This window comes from Martes martes (assembly GCF_963455335.1).
Source record: "Martes martes genome assembly, chromosome: 12".
NCBI classification, from domain to species: Eukaryota; Metazoa; Chordata; class Mammalia; order Carnivora; family Mustelidae; genus Martes; species Martes martes.
The window spans coordinates 27,601,916-27,621,472 of record NC_137900.1 but is presented as its reverse complement, the minus strand read 5'-3'; the positions used below and the strand labels follow the sequence as shown (position 1 = coordinate 27,621,472).

Below are 19,557 nucleotides of genomic sequence, written 5' to 3'. Positions count from 1 at the left end.
TCACCGAGGACATCATTGGGACTGTGGGATTACGGGGAGATGCCTGAGGCTTGGGCAGCCGTCACGGGAACAGGGGGCCTTGTCTCAGATACATATGATAGTCAGATAACTTCAGCCTGTAGGTTGTCACTGAAATCGAGATAACTTGTCCAGATTTTCTTCCTAAACCGCTTCTCTCGTATGGTTCTGAAGTTGAGCTGTAGGTGTGGAGAAGCCGCAGTCTTTGTGGCGCCACAGAACCAGTCACCCAGTTGCTCCCGTCCACAGCCCTTGGGATGGCTCTGGGAATTGAGTGGTGGGAGGGTTTTTGTTTTCATTTTAATTCAACTAAATGTTAATGAGGTCACAGCTAACGTTCTCTGCACAGAGGAAACCAACGAGATCCAGGTGGCCAGTGAGGAGGAGCTTCCGAGGGATAGCCTGGGGCTGCCCCCGGGGCCTGGCCACGAGCAGGCTGCGGAGGCAGACGGACCCGCGGGTGGAAGAGGCCCCGGGGGAGCTGGAGCGGTGGGCCAGACGGCACGGGCGCCAGCGGCGAGGCTGGTCAGCCAGGAAAATCGGGACACGGAGGACCTCGAGCGGGATCAGCTTGTCGTCCCTGATGGGCAGGAGGAGGAGGAGCGGGACGCTGGCGAGGAAGGTGGGTGCGCTGCTCTGTGGGTCGTCTGCGGACTCCTCTCCCTGCTCTTCGTCTGACGCGGGCGGGGCCCCTGTGAAGGGCCCAGTTGGCGATTTGGTGGTTCTTGTTCGCTGGGTCTGCAAGCATGTAGGAGGCGGGAGGGAAGAGTGGTGTGCTCGCCGGCCGTTGGAGGTGTCCGAAATAACGGGGTCGGCGGTGGCTGGGGGCGGTTTCAGGAGGAAGGCCGTGAGGCGGGTGCTCAGCATCAAGTGAACGCAGCCCGGCTCTGGAACACGTGCCCCGCCTGTGTCCGCATCCGCACGTGTTGTCACCACCAGTGCCTGGTGAGTGGTGGTGGGGGGGGGGGGACGGTGACTGGGTAGATGGGGTTTCGGGCATATTTGAGCCTGGCAGCAAAGTGACCCATGAATCCCATCTGGTTTGGTGCACTTTTTTTTTTTTAAAGATACAGTGTGTATCTTTTAAAGATAAAGTGTGGGAAAATGGAGATCAACACAATATTCTGGGATGTATTTATGTCCCTAAAAGCTGTTCCAGCTGAGTCCGGAACACTTAGGAAGGGACAACACCTGTGCTCTGGGACGAGTCACTAACAAGAGTGGGAGAATGTGCTTATTTGTGGAAATTACCGATTCCAGATCTCATTTGTGCTCGAGTTTTTCTGAAGATTGTGTTTTCACAAGGTTTCAGTTAAAGAATTGAGAACAGGAAGCTCAGGTGGCCGATCCAGTGGCACTCGGGTTTCAGACTGGCCGCAGAGGGTAGCATGTGAAGACTGGTTTGAGCGCCTGCGGGATGCGCGTCGTCCTGGGGCCGCTGCGGCCATCACATCTGTAGAGTAAAGCCGCAGGGCCCAAGGGCGTGGGCTTTGCCTCCACTTCAAGCAGTGAGTGCAGGAGATGTAACTAGAACGAGGTCTCCCAGACACGCGTTTCAAAGAAGATTTTGTTTACCTACCTATACATGTATGTGAATATATGAATATGCCTCTTGAACGCCTTCCGTCCTGATCATCTAGCCTCGTGGAGGTCCTCTGCAGGGCTGACTGTGGTGATGAATGATCTAATTACGTAGGGATGATGGAAAAGCCATTGGCACCCAGTAGCCACTCCCATTTCCTTCCTTCAGAGCCACGGCCCCTTCTCAGGACGGGCCGTTACTAACTAGAAACCCATTTCCAGCAACAGCGGCACCTTCCTTTAGCCTTGAGTTGATGGTCTCTTAAAAAATCAAAAACAACCCTGGGATTTGGGGTTAATTAGCTAGTTTCCCTAGTTCTAGCCTAGAATCCAGCCCTGTGTTGAGGGTCTCGGTGTATACGGACTCAGAGTTGAAGTGGGGGCGCACGGAAGCGGAGGACTCACACCAGCTCTTCGTACTGGCAGCGGGCACACAAGCGCCACCGTTCTCTGAGAGGTTGCAGAAAGACCTGATAAGCTGTGACTGGGCTCTGGAGCTCCTGCGGCATCGAGAGAGTCACGTGGGTTGTGTTTGCTGTGCCTCTGCTCATTTTACAGGGAGACACCAGCAGAAGCTGGGAGGAGAGGAGGACTACAACATGGATGAAAATGAGGCAGAATCAGAAACCGATAAGCAGGCAGCTCTTGCAGGGAACAACAGAAACCTGAACGGTAAGAGGCCTTCCAAGGCAGTGGGCTTGCCTTGCGTTTCACATTGTGGTCCTTCGTTCCCTTTGGCGGTGACTAAACACTGAATCCCAGCACTTATGTTATAAGTAATGCATCCAGGGGCACCTGGGTGGCTCAGTGGGTTAAAGCCTCTGCCTTCGGCTCAGGTCATGATCCCAGGGTCCTGGGATCGAGCCCTCCATCGGGCTCTCTGCTCGGTGGGGAGCCTGCTTCCCTTCTTTCTCTGCCTGCCTCTCTGCCTACTTGTGATCTCTGTCTGTCAAATAAATAAATAAAATCTTTAAAAAAACAATAAGTAATGCATCCAGTCCAGAAGCCTTTGAACATGGGGCAGCGGAGGGAAGGGGAGGATTGAGAAGTCCAAGATGAAGACCTTTCAGAAGGTCTGTGTGTGTAGGGGGCTCAAGCCCTCAGGTGTTGGCTGGAGGATTTGTCTTCATGACACCTAAGGATTTTCCAACAGATGGCTAGGTCACCTCTTGTCACACTGTATCAGTAATCCAAAAGCCCTAACATCTGCAGAGTACTTCCAAGCAGCTTTTTAGAGTGGCTCTTTGCATTATTATTTTGAATTTTGAAGAGCCCTGGCCAGTGGGATGTATCAGCTTCTGGATTTGTCCATATGCTTCCAATTGGATTCTGGTTGGACAGTTTTGCAGCTGCAGTGTGCTCCTCTAGCTCCCCACCAGGAGGCAGGTCATGGCAGGTTGACGGCTTGGTCAAGGTACTGCCCGCTGGTCTCCTCCATCGCAAAGGGCCATTTTCCCTTCATAATTGAGAAGTCATCTAGAGGGGGATGCTTTGAAACGGTGTGGCTTTAGCGTCCATTGAAAACCCTTGTCCAAGGCACATACCCTCTCGTAGTATCATGTGGTTTCATGGTTCCCTTTTATAAAATTCATTTTATCAGATTCTTAGTGTTTCCTTTCCTGGTTAAGAGTTCTTTACATGCTAGGGAGATTGCCCTTTATCTGTGGTGTAAGTTGCAAATACTTCTTCCCAGTCTGTTTTGGTTTTATGTATGGTGTTTTTCGCCATGTGAATGTTTCAAAATTTTTCTTTTCTTTTATTACCTCTGGATATTGAGTCATAGTAAGTTTTTCCATCTAGTGCTGGAAGAATTCATCTGTGTGTTTAAGTATGCTTTCAAATTTTTCTTTTAGTTCTATTAAAAAGTAAAACACAAATTCAGAAAACCACACAAATGTCTTTTTTTAAAAAATATATTTGACAGAGAGAGAATACACACAGGGGGAGTGGCAGGCAGAGGGAGAAGCAGGCTCCTAGCTGAGCAGGGAGCCCCGATGTGGGGCTCGATCCCAGGACGCTGGGAGTACGACCCAAGCTGAAGGCAGATGCTTAATGACTGAGCCACCCGGTGCCCCTAAAAACAATGTTTTTAGGATTCCATCTTCACCCACCTCAAAGACTAGAACTTGACCAGCCCTCCAGAAGCCCCTTTTCTCCCCATAATAGCGCCCCCTATCTTGACCTTTCTAGTAGGCATTTTCTTGCATTTCTTTATGGGCTGAACACTCAATTGGGCATCCCTAGACACCGGAGTTTAGTTTTGTCCATCTTCTTAAAATTGCTAGCTCTTAAAATCATAGTCTACAGGTTCCCCATCCACTTCTTTCCTCCATTTGCCCTGGAGTTTTCCATAGTCTGTATAGCGCTGATTGTACCTTCATAGTGCTGTTTAGTACGTTCTTTCCTGTTTCCCGCATATTGGCAGCTGATATCCAGAGGCTTGGTTCAGGTTGGGCACAAACCCTTTGTAAAGTGGGAGGCGATGGCGTGTTCTTTCATCAGGAGGCAAGAAGCGCCTTTCTTTTTCTGACAGAACTAGCAGTTGATATTCAGTGCCTTCATTAATTCATTCATGGTATTCTAATTCAGCTTTTTCTATTCCACTAGTTAATTGGAATATTTTTATAAACAGGCAAGTCAGTGGTTTTAGTCATAACATAGGATAAAAATGCTTGATTCTTTTTATTTAACCATCTTCAAAATAATGATTATTTCCCTGCCATCCTTTGAAGGTGAGATTTAAAATACAAAATTTGTCAAATTTAAAGCTGTTTGATGGGTTTTGTTCAATTGTATTTACTATCCTTTTTGAAATTCAAGTTGTCCTGTCTTCTTTGGCCAGTGGGACCTTCCCCCACTTTAATCTGAACCTTCAGGTCCTTTCTCTCTTCTCCTGTCCTGCTCAGCCATAGCTCTCCTCCACACTCAGCTGTTCCGCCTCCCCCCATGGGGCTCTATCTGGGAAGGAGCCCCAGAAAGGAGTCCTGGCAAATGAGTGTCAGAAGTTCATGGGGCTAAGCCTCCCCTGACCCTTCAGGCCTTACCACAGCTACTTTGTGGTCATCTGCTCAGAGCAGCAGCAGGTCTCCTGCTTTCCAGTTGCGGTTTGTCCCTTGGCCCAGGTACTTTCTGGTGTAAGTCTTTCGGCTGTTTGGGGTTCTCCTGCTCTATTCTCAGGTCCATCGGGTGCTCCATGGCTCCTGTTTTCTTTCTAGACTCTGCTAGCCTACAAGCACTGTCCATTGTTTTCATCTCTGCTTGTAATTTGGGGTCTGCAGGATTCCTTGTCATCTACTCTTGTAAATGTCTGACTTTTGAGTTTTTCAATATAGTCGCTTTATGTAGGGACCCTGAAATACAAAAACCATGCCACTGTTGTCACCATTTTTCCGGGATCATCATCTGTTTTTATATTTTACATTTAGATCTCTAATTCATAATTAATTCCAAATGTATTCAGGTAGTGTGGCACAAGGTTGGGTCCAATTTTCTTTTTCCTAAGGGCAACACCAGCGCAAGGCCACCGGTTTGAGGTGCCACCTTTACCAAACAGACTTCTGTGTGCACTCAGGTCCACTTTTCAGACTTTCTGTTCCGTTGGTTTCCCTGCTGACTCACACACACTATACCGCACTGTTCTAAGGATAACAGCCGCCCCCCCCCCCTTTTTTTTAAGTATCTGACAAGTCTACTTCTGGAAGAGTTTGGCCAAGATCTCTTTGAATAATGCTTCTTCCCATTTTGATTCCTGCTTGAACTCAGATTAGAAATGTTAGATCTTACCACTCTACATGCCTCTTACTCTGTTTTTTTCATAATACCCATTTCTACTACATTCAGAATTTCCTCAGACATAACTTCGAGATCACCAGTTTTTCCTTCAGCTATGCCTTATCTGTTAATTCACGCTTTGTTTCTAATTTTCTCATATCTAAACTTCCTTATTCTTTGCCCATGTTTACAAACGTTTTTATCTTTCAGTTGCAGTATCTGAAAAACCTTGTGGGTATTTATCAGATTGTCTTTAGGATACCTTCTTTCCTTGGGTTTTATGCTTTTTAACTGTGAGCTACTGGTTTCCTGGGAACAGTTATCAGTAGGAAGCCTCTGGGGTTACACTGGCACTGCCCTAGAGGTCATTTGCCTCTAACAGTCTCAAGAAGGGCACGACAAGATCACCACTTCTTTAATAACGTAGATTCTCTTCAGGTATTTTTTGGATCACAGAAGAAATGTGAGTTCAAACTGTACACTTGCACGGTCATCTCATAGTTAAGAAGTCCTCCTCCTCAGTCTAACCGCTAGAGTTTCTGGCTGTCTTTCTGGCTGTGCCATCTTCATGGCAGACTTACGCTCCATTACCTTTATTTTAATCCAAGGACGTGAGCCTTTGGGAGTTGAGTTTCAGCTTTATTTAGAAGTCCCCTTCTGGACTTACCATCCAGGACTGGAACCCTCGTCTTTAGTTTTTGTCCCTCTGCATCTCTGCGCACTGTGAAGAGAGGAGCCCCGTGTCTTCAGGCTTCAGAAGTCCTCAGAGTAGAGCTAGCTTTGATGTTTATTACCTTCAGGGGTTGGAACTTCCACTTCACGTTTGGCCTCACATATTCCTTCTTCGATTGCCATTATAGATGGTGCATTTTAATGTCTTTGAAATTTTTAACTTTTCAGTTTGAAAATAATTGATTTTAATTTAAAACAATTTCCATATACCTTTCACCCAGGTTCCCCAAATATTAACATCTTACATAACCACAGTCCAATTATCAAAATGAAGACATGAACATCAAATATTGAAATGAAGACATAATTGATATGCTATTATGCAAATTCAGTGAATTGTCCAACTTAATATCCCTTTTCTCGTCCAAGATATAATAATCCAGGATTATATACTATAGTGTCACACCTCCCTAGGGTCCTTTAACTCAAAACCATCTGTCTTTATCTTATGACATTGATAGTTTTTGAAGTGTTCTGGCCAGTTATTTGGTAGAGTCTCTCAACCTAGATTTGATTCAACAGTGTGTTCTTCGGGGCGCGTGGGTGGCTCAGTTTGTTAAGTGTCTGCCTTCCGCTCAGGTTGAGATCCCAGGGTCCTGGGATCGAGCCCCACGTCAGACTCCCTGCTCAGCAGGAGACCTGCTTCTCCCTCTCCCCACTGTTCTTGCTCTCTCTTAAAAAAAAAAAAAAAGTGTTTTTAAAGTGTTCTTTAAAATACCTTTTCATATTTCATCCAGCATTTATTACAGTTGGCAGAGTTATTTGAGGTTTCTAGAAAAAGGGGTTCTAACTTGATTTTTAAATTATTTTTAGACTGTTTAGGCGACTTTTTTTAATGCAGAACATAAACATATTAGCAAGTCAGAATTTTAAACAAATACAAAGTCTTTTTCTGTTCCTGTCATCAATTCCACTCATTTGTGTACCTCAGCCCTTGACTATTTGGTGTGGTTACGGTCTTAACATCTGTTTTACTATCCTTTCAAATCAGTCTAGTGTCCTGAATGTTTGGCTTTGCAGTAGAGCTCTGGGATTTTCACCCCCTACATACAGGGGTCCCATGATCATATTTCACCTTGTATGAGGCTTCAAACGAAGGATACGGGCAAAGAAAAATTCTCTGTAAGCTTTAAGTTTCAAGAATTGTCATCACCATCATTTTAAGATTCTATCATTGAAACAGTTTAAGAACCTGCTTGCTCCAGGGAAATGAGAAGAAAAAGGCATTAGTTCCAACTTTATTAGAGAACTTTAAAAGACAGTATTAAGGCAGTCATTTAATTCATTTAACAAAATCATTAACCATTTAATGTGTTGTAGTTGTAAATCAGCATGGTGGTTTTAGGTTTTGTGAGGTCTTTGTATGTCCTTTGTGTGTCAAAGTAAGGATGATGGGAGCCACATGAAGACTTCAGCTCTGGGAAGCAGAAGCTTCAGAGAAGCAAGAGCTGACTGAAGCTGCAGGGAGCTCTTAGGGCCTTGTGCTTCCTGTTGGAGGGACACCAGCAGGGATGCATGGAGCACGGAAGAGTTGTGGTTGTGTCACAAATTTTATGAGTAATGAAGACATGGGGCATTATTTCATTATTTTAAATAGTAAGTTTTTAGGTGTTACAGCTTTATTTCATGGCACCATGTTGGCTATACATGTAGTCTCTTCACTATCTTGTCCTTGATTAGGAATGCAGTTCCCCATTATGTTGCTGTGGGAGATACTGTCCTCTTGATGAGGCAGTCTCTATATACTCAGGTCAAATAGAACCTGCCTGGCTGGTTTTCCTAAATATTTTAATATTAGATTATGGTTTTTATTTATTTTTTCTTTTTTAGTTCTTAATGCTGAAAATCAGAAAGGAGACATGATAAATTTACTTGATCAGCGTGAAAAGAAGAACCAAACACTCTGAATCAACTGGAATCCTATACCTCAGGATTGAAGAGAAATCACTACAAAATATTTATGAGGGGATGAATACTGTGAAATGTCCTAAGTAAAATATACATCTAAAGATGATTATTGTGGAGTTTTAATATGTACTTTATGTAGGAAAATGATTGTGTTGTAGATGGTTTTGGGGGGTATTTTCAAGGTGTTTATACTAAGGTGTCAAAATTTGTCAGCTGATAGGTATGAGAAGATCAACATCAAAAATAGAACCCAAGCTCTCCAAGTATGGTGACAGTGGTGCTTCAGAAATTCTGGAATGTAACTTTAAAAAAAAATCAAAGCCTGCAGGAGGAGTCTGTCTTCTGACACCAAGAGACCCGCCACACCTGAGAATGCTTCTCTGGTCCCTCTGGTGTCCTTCTTCACATGCTGTGCCGAGTGGCCAGTAGCAACCCGATATTTCTGTTCTCCCAGGTCAGTGCTGAACGATACTGGCTTATGCTCTCATGTGCCCACTTCTGGTTCAGATAATCAGGGGCCTGGAGCACAAAACTGTTAACACAAACATCACTAGCAACAGTTTTAAACAAGTCTATATACAAAGGCATTTTATGTGAGAATTAAAAAAAAAATACTTGTATAACCTGTCATTAACGTACAAAAATGCTTCTAAGTGACTTGTAATTTGAACATTTGTGATCTATTTTCACTTTGCTTAGTAATGTGTGGACAAAGCAAAATCTTTTGTATTAAGTCTATATTACCAAGAGCCATGAGTGGGTCAGACTTTAGACAGAACAGGGTCAAAGCAGAGATGACCCTGGGGCCTGTGGCAGGGTGGGGGGGCAGCACAGCACTGTGGGGGCATGTTTGCTGTGGACAGACTGCCCACTGCACCATCATAGGGAAAAAAGAGGAAGCTGATGTTAAGAGTATATACAGTGTTACACAGGGGGAGAATTTAGAAAGGCAAGAGAAATGCAACAGTTGTTTTTGCCATAGTCCATACATTTGGCTTGTGGCAAATGACTATCAAAAGTTAATGTTAATTTGATAAAGGACTAATTGTAATTCAAATTGAGTTGCTTCTCAGTACTTCCAGTAAATAGGCTCTTGCCACTTACAAATGACTGGCAGATTCATACTCAGGATGCTCAGTTCTTAAGGGTAAGAGGGTGGTGATGCTTATTAAATACAAGTCACCAGATTTGAGATGCAGGAGCCTCAGACCACCTGGTATAATCAGTTAACTTTGGAGAGGAAACGGGGGCCGGAGAAGTTACAGGGCTATGCCACAGGCTGGACAGCTGATGAGCCGCATGCCAGGCCCCTCACCTGGTCTGGACTCACAGTGCCCCTGGCTAGCACTGAAGGCGGGATCTGGTTTGCATTCAGGTTAAGATCTCCAATGTGAATGCTACTCTATAGGTTATCTTTTTACTTAATTACTAAGATTAAACTTTCTACCCAGAAAAGACAACTAAAGAAGGGTGTTAAAAATAGCTTTGTAAGATTCCCTTTGTGTCTTAGCCTTACGGTTAACAGTCTCTCTTGCTTTTTCAATAAAGCGTCTATTCATTTCATTTTAATTAGTGGGCAAAGAGTTCTGAGAAACAAGACTGTTCAGCTGCTTTGTTTTCCTATTGGGTCCCTGAAGAATCAGCTTGCAAATCATGGATCAAGAGTGGTGGTCTGCCTTAAACCTTGTGGACTGAGATGGGACATCAATATAAGTAAAAAATAACCATGCTGTTTCCATCTTCATGTACAGAGGCACCAAAGGCCATTCGTTCAGGAGGTGTGTACTGTGAGCGATCCCTCCAGACAGTCACGCTTTCTTACCACTGGCTTACCTTGACATCACACAGGCACCTGTTCTGAGGCAACAATTTATAGAGGTGACGTGGCTTTTTTTTTTTTTTTTTTAAAGCAAAACAAAAACCTGTGTAATACGTAAATAGATGGCAAACCCCCTACTTTGGTCTTTTTAGTCAGCAGCTATTCCAATTTTTAATAGGTGTGAGCTCTTTAATTTACACCTCCTCTGTATTCTCAAATGGTATGTAGACAGGAATGTGATGACTCATCTTTTCTTCTGCAGATGGGACTGCAGATTCCCTGCACAATACTCAGATTTCTTGAGTAATGAGAGCACTGCAAATACTTAATGTACTTTCATGTGATGGAATTTGAGAAATAAACCAATATGTGTTAAGTCAGTGTGTGGTCATGAAATAACTAGATCAGTAACTGGCATGATTGTTTTAATGGGTAGTAGTTGGTTATCTGTTCTCAGCAGAACCTGGAGTGGTGCAAGACAAGTGTGAATTCAGGAGCCTTTAAGGCCCAAGGGCTTGGTCTACTCCCACTAAGAGATTATTATAAATAACTGATAGTTTATAGAATTCTCAACAACTTCTAATACTTGTCTCTGAATTTTACAAAAAATTAAAAAAGTTTCCATGAATTGTAGGCTGTTTTTTTCTTCTTTACATTGTTAGACTCTGAAAATGTTCATTAGTATCAAAGTTGGGGAAATAGCTTTATTGTGTATTTAAATGTTTGTGTACTATTTCTCAGCACAGAGCAATACTTAAAGTGTACTGAGCCACTATCCCTAAAAACTGGCTTATAAAATTCCAATAATGTATAGATTGAAGGATTACTCAAAGTTGGTGATAATGCATAGATTGAAGGATTACTCAAAGTTGGTATCATCACATGCACTTCTGAAAAAGCTCAAGTAAAATGCTTCCATCCTTACTGGTGTGCCTGTGAAACACACCTCTGGGGAAGTTAAAGGACTTGAAATATTTAAATTTATGTGTAAATTTCATATAACGAGTTTTATAAACCAAGGCCTTAGCCATCTAATACAGAATAAAAATCCATGGCAGCATGAGCCAGGAAGAGGATTGAACAGGAAAGGAAGGGTAGGGCCTCTAGCACTGGGCACTTAAAAGGTACATCCACCTATACCTTTTAAGTCTGAAGCCAGTGGATAATGGAAAGATCCCCACTTGAAAACACTGCATGGGTTAAACTGAATATTTAGTAGTGAACAAAAAGTATGCCACCCTGAAACCTAACTCTAAGAATTAACAATCTACACATTCCCACCTCTCAAATAACGTCACTAGCAAACATTATGGAGAATGTTTTCAAAGTGCCAAAATGAACAGTTAAAGGATGTTTTAAAAAAAACTCTATATTCTTATAGGTATAGAATTTAAGACATCATGACACACAAAATCACAATCCCCATGTAATTCAGTCTCCCTAGACAGTTTAGAGGTTCCCCCCACCCATTCCCTTTTAAATGTATTTTGCCAAAACCCCGTTCAAGTGTTTGATCAATCCCTTGTTTTGAAACTTTTGAATAATCTGAACTACTCGAGTAAATACCTTCAGTTCTTAACATGCATCAACAAAGTGCTGTTGTTTTTCATTTCCAGTAGTGCATTTTTTGTCAAGAAATTTATTAACCTTTACAAACACTATTTTCACTCATTCATAAAAAATGATTTATGATTAAATCTGTAATAAAACCATATAACGTTCACTGCATTCAGTAAGCCCAGTTTCATCCATGGAACATAACAAACCACTTTAAAACAGCAGTTTTCATTCACGTCGTATAAGGCTGTCAAATTAAAAGTATCTCTTATAATAGGCTGTTATCCAAGAAATCCATTTCACTTCACGTTATGTGCTGAGACTGACGATGGATCGATCCCCTTAAAATCTGAAAGTAGATTCTGCCCCTTGATATCCCCTTTTCAATGTCTCTCAAACAAGTTTCACAACAGGAAAGTATTTGTGAGCAGAGAAATCAAATTCAGGAGGAACCTGTAAAGGCAGAAAAGAAACAAATGTATTTACAAATCTGGAGGGAAAACAATGAGCTCATCTCTGGGTTTATCAAAGTCGAATAGTTAACAAAGGCAAATGGACTTAAATCACAGGAAAGGGGAATGAGTCAGCACACTGTTCAGTTCCTGGGTCATGGACAGTTCTGGGTATGGACAGTACTGAGCAACGAAACCGCCTCTAGTAAAGCAAGGCAGAAGCTGAGGAAGGCCGATAGCAAGACGCAGTGGGAGTCGTCAGACACAAGGTCCATGTGGTACGCCAATGCTTGGCAGCACACAGGTTGACAGAACATCAGCAAGGAAAGTTGACAGAATTTACCATTTCTCGAGCCACTGAGCAAAGCCTTTAATTACTGAAGCATTAACTTTTCCACAGGCAGAGGACTTTTTAAATACCTCTCCCATAATAAATTTGTTTTCACACATTTTCTGTTTTTCTGTTTTACTCACAGTAATTTACACAACGGAGGGGAATGGAAGGGCAGACTTTAGAAATTTTATATCAATAAAATCTCTAAGTTTCAAAATAAAAGGGCAAGCTCTAGTTATTTTTCTGCCACCAAACCTCTTTTAAAGGGATGATTTTTTTTTTAAAGTTCTACAATAATTTAATGCCCATTTACTTTCCCCACAATGCGCTTACCTTAGATTCCTTTTTGTGTCCTCCTGCCAATAACTTCATGACCACAAAGTTGGGTTTGGCAACCTTTAAAATTCTATTGACCTAAACAATGAGCAACATTAAGCTATCAAAACATAAAATTCAGAGTCAAAATGTCTTTATAATATAGGAGCTTTGCACAAGGTAAATGTTGATATTTTATTAAGGCGACTTAACATGAACAGACACACTTTTCCATGACCACAGAGAGCTCTGCATGGGTCAGCCGTGGGGCCCCGGGTCTGCTCTCACCAAGCCTGAAGAGCATTCGGCCGCAAAGGCAGCAGCGGAGCACGTGCGGCCCAGACTACACAGCTGGAGTGCTCAGACATCGGGTACAAGCTAGCAAACCTCTGGCAAGTTCTCTAGCCTCTCTGTTCCCCAGTTTCTGCATCTATAAGCATGGGGACAGACTCGCCACCACCGCACAGACCTGCTGGGAGGATTACTAAGTGACCCAATACATACTCCGAGCTTAAAACCACGCCAGTGAGTAGGAGGTGTCCTATGTTTCCTGTCACTCCTGACTACACTCACCTGAAAGGTTTCACCTGAACAAATGAACAGCAGAGGACTGAGTGGAAGGCTGCATTCCTCTGAAGAGGGAGTAACGTGCAACCTGAAGAAAGAAGTTCCCACTGCTCCTGGTTGCTGACTGACTTCTCTCCAGAAACACATCTCGCCACAAGTTTGGAACAGCTTCTCCTCAGCCCCAGCTAACACATCCGCCTGTCCACATGACCGCCGCGTCTGGGCGTCCAACAGGCACGTCCCAACCTGAGCTCCTAACTCCTCAGCCCAGTCTCCTACCAGCTCCGGATCCACTTGCAGCCTCTTCCACTGCTTCCATCCACCCAGAGGCTGAGGTCCAAATCCAAAGTCCTCCTTAACTCCTCTTTTCCTCACCCACAATCAGTCCAACTTGCTTCGGATCCCTCCACCGTCCACGTCCTCTCTCGCCAGATGACTGCTGTGGCCTCCACTGGCTCCCTGCTCCCACCTTTGCCCCTACCACCATCTACTTTCACCACAGGGGCCAGAGTGAACCTTCAGAACAAAAATCCAATCTGGTCACTCATGTGAGCACCCCTTGTTCATCCCACTCCGGCCACACCAGTTCATACCCTCGGGGCCTTCCTTTACATGTGCAGATCCCTCTGCCCATTCGGCTCCATCCGCAGTGGCCATGTGACCTGCTTTTTCACCTTCTTCAGAGATTTGCTCACAGGCCGCCTTAAAAAAGCCTAATCCGTTGCCGCCTCCTTACAGTATGCACTATCTCCATTCCCAGCTTGATTTTTCTTCATAGTCTTTATGATCTTCTAGTACCCAAGATAACTTACTTACTGTCTACAACCTCTACCCTTAAGAGGGCCGAGATTTGTCTAGTTTTCTTCACTAGTTTTTACCACAGGGCTGCAGCCATAGTAGACATTCAACAAATATTTGCTGAGTAAACGAATTAAGTTCACTGAAAGACGTATGCCATCTATTATAGGTACCTTCCTCTAATTTTTACATTCCCCCTTGTATTTTATTACACGATTATACAGAACATAAAAGTCATCTCTCTCCTATCCCTGTTTCCCAAGACTCCCCTCCCAAGAAACAAACATTGTTATCAATTCTCACATCTAGTTCTGGAGATAAATTTGCACACACACACAATCCCTGGGTCCCTTTCGACTGAAACGGCAACATACTATACACGTTTAGTGCTTCGCTCTTTGAAGAACATTCCATTACAGTATGTAACAACCTTCTGTGTTCTTTTCAAGACTCCGCAGTCTGGTATGATTTATCACTCATTTGACAGTCTCTGTTGAGGGGCAGTGAAGTTTCCTCACTTCTTCGCTCTGAGAATCCTGCTGCAATGAGGACTCTTGTGTGTTAGCAACTTGCTTCCCTCACTGCCCACATGTGCACATGTGTTAGATAAACCCCAAGCAGGAGAACTGCTTGGCCTAAGCATCTGTGCTTTTTTTAACAGGTAACTGGTATTAACTTCCCTTCCATGGAGGTTGTACCAAGATATACTCCCCCCAGCAGTCTGAGTGTTATACGCAAAGCATTCTCATTTGCAGAATACATGCATGTCAGTATTATCAGGCATAATACTGCAACCAGTGGCTGCAACTTCGGATTCTGCAAGTTCTAAGGTCTATAGGATAGTATGTCAAAACAAAGTTTTTGAACAGTAGGCTCTATTTTAAATGGTCAAGTGGAATAAGGTTTTTACTTCCTGTGATAACTGGAAGTTATATTTTTAAGATTTATATAATTAGATTTTAATATCATAAACTATATATTAAAATAAAAAATTTTGAATGTCACCATTTCTAAACTTTGGATCACTCTGAATCCTATTTCTGTTCCTCCTACTCACTTTGTGGTTCTATGTCTTAATTTCTCTGCATTGATCTCTAAATTTACACAAAGGAGCTACTTGCTTTCATGAGCTGATTTTAAGTCTTACAAGGTTAGGTTAGCAAAGCCACTTAAAATCCTTGCCAGAAACATGACAGGCTTCACTATTAACACTGTAAGGTTCATTTATCATCCAGTAGTAAGATACGTATTTCCTGCCAAGCTTTTCCTCCAGAATTACCGTGACCGCTTACCTCATGGTCTGGGTTTGGGATATTTTCCAGGATCATTTTTGCCTGCTGAAAGTGCTTACTAGCTGCCACATACAGTTCTGGAGACTGAGGAGGAGGGCTGTATTTATTGAGGTCAGACATTTCCTAAAAAGGGGGGTGGAATACTATATTATTCAAAACATGTTTAATATGAAAAACTCTAAAACAGCTTTTATAATTAAGAATTCTGCCCCGACTCATGATTCATATATAGACACTAAAGCAAACACTTGACACATGTCCCTATTTTTCCCTACATAATATTCAATTCCCAATTACCTCATCTTATCCCCATACTTAAAATAACTCTTAATGGAACGAGTGCATCCAGAGAGAGCCAAATAATTTTCACAGGAATTAAAACTCTTTTATCACCTTGTCACTGGTCCAATAATAGTCTGATTTGACTATTTTAACGAAACGGCTAGGTACAAACAGCGTATCTCTAAGCCAGTCTAAGACTACTGCCTTTACAATTGCTTTAGTGAGCAGAGTCACCTTGAACTGCAGATAGTGCACCGGCGGTGGTGTCATTACACTGTTGAATGGAGCAAATCTGTGCTCATATCGAACTTGTTCACTATCAAGCTCAAACTTGGGTTTTCGTACTTTGCCATCCATGTCAAATGCTACCATGGTCTAAAGGAAAAAGAAAATAGAAGATTCTATCAATTTGAAAAAGCGAATTCCTCATTAAAACAGAGTAGAAAACAAGAAACAGCTATTTACAGAGTTAAAACAATTTTAAGGTTCAGCAATCAGGAAGAGAAAAACTGGCTTTAGTATTCATTTTTATGTTATATGCCATATTCACATAAAAATTTTTCAAGTTCCAGTGTTTAATCCATTACTACTTTTCCCAGTGAAATTGTAACACATGCACATTATTCTGCTATGACACATGCTTTTACAGTTGCTTTGAAACCAAGTGAAAGTTTCTTAGGAAAAGAAGTCCTATTATAATAAGAAAAGCATAGGTCCTGTTTCTCAAACAGAAGTCCACGTTCTGTTTTATATATTTTAATATAAGCTGCCTCAATTTCCTGAATTGCCAAGTACAACTTAAGAGTTAGCACCTGTGGGGCGCCTGGGTGGCTCAGTGGGTTAAAGCCTCTGCCTTTGGCTCGGGTCATGATCCCAGAGTCCTGGGATTGAGCCCCGCATCCAGCTCTCTGCTCAGCAGGGAGTCTGCTCCCCCCCGCCACCCCGTCTGTCTCTCTGCCTACTTGTGATCTCTGTCAAATAAATAAATACAATCTTTAAAAAAAAAAAAAAAAAAAAAGAGCGCTTGCTAACTCCTGAAAATGCTTGGTTAAGCCATTCATTGTGGAGCCTACCCTCTTCCTAATATGCTCCTAAAGAAATACAAACTCCATCTCTTCCAAGAAACCTTTTCTGATCATGAATCAGAAATAAACTCTGCCTGGGTCACCTGGGTGGCTCAGTGGGTTAAAGCCTCTGCCTTCAGCTCAGGTCATGATCTCAGGGTCCTGGGATCGAGCCCCACATCGGGCTCTCTGCTCAGCGGGGAGCCTGCTTCCCCCCTCTCTCTCTGCCTGTCTCTCTGCCTACTTGTGATCTCTGTCTGTTAAATAAATTTAAAAAAATAAATAAATAAATAAACTCTGCCTTCTCTTATTACTTGTGTCACACATATCACCTGACCTGTCATTACCTAGATACCTGAGACAAGGATCACATCTGATTAGACTTGGTGTTCTTAAATGTATTCAGAAGATATGTGACACATGGCAAGTGTGTTAAATTAGTCCTTGTCTACAAATACTTGCTAAACAAATTAATGAAAACTAGACTTGGAAAAAAGGTAAACTTTAAGCAGAGAGTAAACACAAAGGTGAAATTAGAATCTGGAAAGAATCACAGAAGAGTCCATTTTAATTAAACTATGTAACAGCAATGTAGTTAAAAAGCAAAGACAACTTCATTTGTGACAACTTACTTTAAACATCCCAGCACACATGTTCTGATATGCCTGGCTCATTGTAATCTCTCGGCTCAAGGGGCGAACTATAATTAAAAAGAAAATTATCCACAGTTTTCCCCCTCCTCTTGCATTACTGCAGGAGAAAATATAATTGTAAAAAAACTTCCACCTTGTTTACTAAATTAAAAATTCAAAGTTTGTTCCGATAGGTTAAATTTTAGTTTATGGCCCAAATCTACAAAAAATAAAATATAACTGAAAGGCTTTTTAAAAAGCCACATTCTCTAAATAAGTAATACCATAAAATTCTAGTATGAAATAATTTTAACTTTTGAATTCACCATGCAGACTTAATTTCTGAAATAGAAAACCCACCCATACAGTTATTTAAAAGCCCACCCAAAATGTTGAAATCCTAATGAAATACACAGTAATATTTTGTAGCATTTGTAGCAATATCTGTAGCCTTCTGCTAGTGATCAAGAGAGCAGCGCCTTTGAAACATTTCTTTCTCCTCCTGGGCTTTGGGTGTTGCACCAAGGCTGTCTGTGATCATCTTTCTGTGCCACTGTAACAGCACAGCTCCAGATCGACTCCCCTCCAAGTGGTCAGCCTTCTGTCAAAAGATCAAGGGTCTCCTGCTGCCTTGTTCCTTGACTCATCCTGCTTACACATTCCATGTGGCTACTTCTTGTCCTAAGGTCTTCTAACACATAGACTAGCAAAGAAGTAAAAGAAAAGCAAGGGAAGGCACCAAAGAGGCTTGGGTCACTAACACTGGGATTCACTTTCTACCTTATACTTTCTGAAGAGAAGATGGGCAAGAACTGAGATATAAGGACTAATTCACCCATAACAAGGCGTAGGCAGTTCTTCATCTGTTTGTAGAAATTAAAGTGTACTCCAATGTTAGTTACTTCTTAAATTTAAAAATAATCCCCGGTACCTTTCTTCTTTTTTTTTGTTTTTTTACTGCTCCGGCCTTTCTGCTGCTCTTCCATGATCCTTTCCTCCGCCATCTGAGAGCCATCAGCACGACTTAATGTCGACATCAACCATGCATAAAGGAATTCTGACAGATACCTTCAAGGGTACCAAATGTTAGTTAATGGAAGATGTCTAAATGAGATAGCTTTATCACTACAAGTACTGGTATTAATAAAGAGATCTTTAATACTGCTTTAAAAGTAAAAAAAAAAACAAACCACCAATTATCCAACTAGATAATTAACAGATTAGATTTTATAAGAAATTAGCATTACAAATGATTTTTTCCTTTCTTGTAGCCTTATATTGCTGGACAATGCTGAAAATATGCTTAATTTCCTACAATGATACACACTTTACAACCTTCAAAAGACTTCTTGATAATTATATTTATATATGTCAGATATATATATTTATATATATAAGTATATATATAATATATAAAAATATAAAATATATCAATATATTTTATATTTTAAAATATATAAATATATTTTATATTTTAAAATATATAAATATATAAATATATAAATATATAAATATATTTTAAAATATATAAATATATTTTATATTTTAATATATAAAATATAAAAATATAAATATATATAAAAATTTATATATAAATTCATCAAATGAATGCTCATTAAATGATTTTTTTTATTATATCAGGACACACTTCACCTCAGCCTATTAAGAAAATATTTTATTTTCCCATTAACTCCAAGAGAAAGCAAATACAGAGGAAAAAATGTAAAATTATAGGCATTATACCAAAGCATTCTAAAAACTAAGAACATTCAGACTTACAATTTACTTGAGTTCATTCAATAAATTAAACATGAAACAGATTATTCCATCCAATACTAACTTTTTAGAAGCTTAACCAACATTACACTCTCCAATGCCCAGAAAAAAAGGTTCAAATCTAGAATATGAATATATACAGTTTATACTATAATCTATATTAAATTAAGAAACACTACTACATTAACCTAAAAATCAAAGATTTATTAGGAAGCTTATTATTATCAAGGATGAACATATAATGCCTATCTCTAAAATTCTCTAGAAAGTTGTAAGGCAGTTTACAATATTAAAACATGTACCCTCCCACCAAAAAAAATAAGAAAAAGAAAAGAAAAAAAAAGAGAGAAAGAAAATTTAAAATAAAACAATAACTAGTCAAAAGATACACCTGAGGATAAACATAGTTCCTTTTTGTTGTAACAAAGGCCCCACAGTCAATAAATCAAAACTGTACTGGCAAAAAACAAAAACCAAAAAAATCCCTCCAAAATGCCTGGAATGGATTAGGTGCTCTATTTTAAAGCCAAACTGAGCACTGTGCTTCCTGGCAATGAGGGTAAACTGGGAATTACAGTTTTATTTCATAAAACAAAACAAAACAAAACAAAAACAAACAGTTCACATGAAGAGAAAATAATTCCTGACAATGAATTTAA

The 19,557-nt window shown here is 41.2% G+C and overlaps 2 protein-coding genes across 4 annotated transcripts in view; one reads left to right on the top strand and one right to left on the bottom strand.

Moving 5' to 3' along the window:
* The window catches only part of GOLM1 (golgi membrane protein 1), a 57,810-nt gene extending 47,355 nt beyond the window's left edge, over window positions 1-10,455 (top strand). For both annotated transcript variants that reach the window (XM_080819947.1, XM_080819946.1), the window contains exons 8-10: window positions 368-640; window positions 2,158-2,271; window positions 7,933-10,455. In XM_080819947.1, coding sequence (XP_080676073.1) covers window positions 368-640; window positions 2,158-2,271; window positions 7,933-8,009 — 464 coding nt within the window. In that variant the 3' untranslated portion in view covers window positions 8,010-10,455. The remainder of the gene's footprint in view (window positions 1-367; window positions 641-2,157; window positions 2,272-7,932) is intronic.
* NAA35 (N-alpha-acetyltransferase 35, NatC auxiliary subunit) overlaps window positions 10,421-19,557 on the bottom strand; it is a 96,989-nt gene continuing 87,852 nt past the window's right edge. For both annotated transcript variants that reach the window (XM_080819944.1, XM_080819943.1), the window contains exons 18-23: window positions 18,054-18,190; window positions 17,123-17,190; window positions 15,661-15,801; window positions 15,145-15,267; window positions 12,506-12,586; window positions 10,421-11,839 (exon numbers count right to left, since the gene is read on the bottom strand). In XM_080819944.1, the coding sequence (XP_080676070.1) occupies window positions 11,780-11,839; window positions 12,506-12,586; window positions 15,145-15,267; window positions 15,661-15,801; window positions 17,123-17,190; window positions 18,054-18,190 (610 nt within the window). In that variant the 3' untranslated portion in view covers window positions 10,421-11,779. The remainder of the gene's footprint in view (window positions 11,840-12,505; window positions 12,587-15,144; window positions 15,268-15,660; window positions 15,802-17,122; window positions 17,191-18,053; window positions 18,191-19,557) is intronic.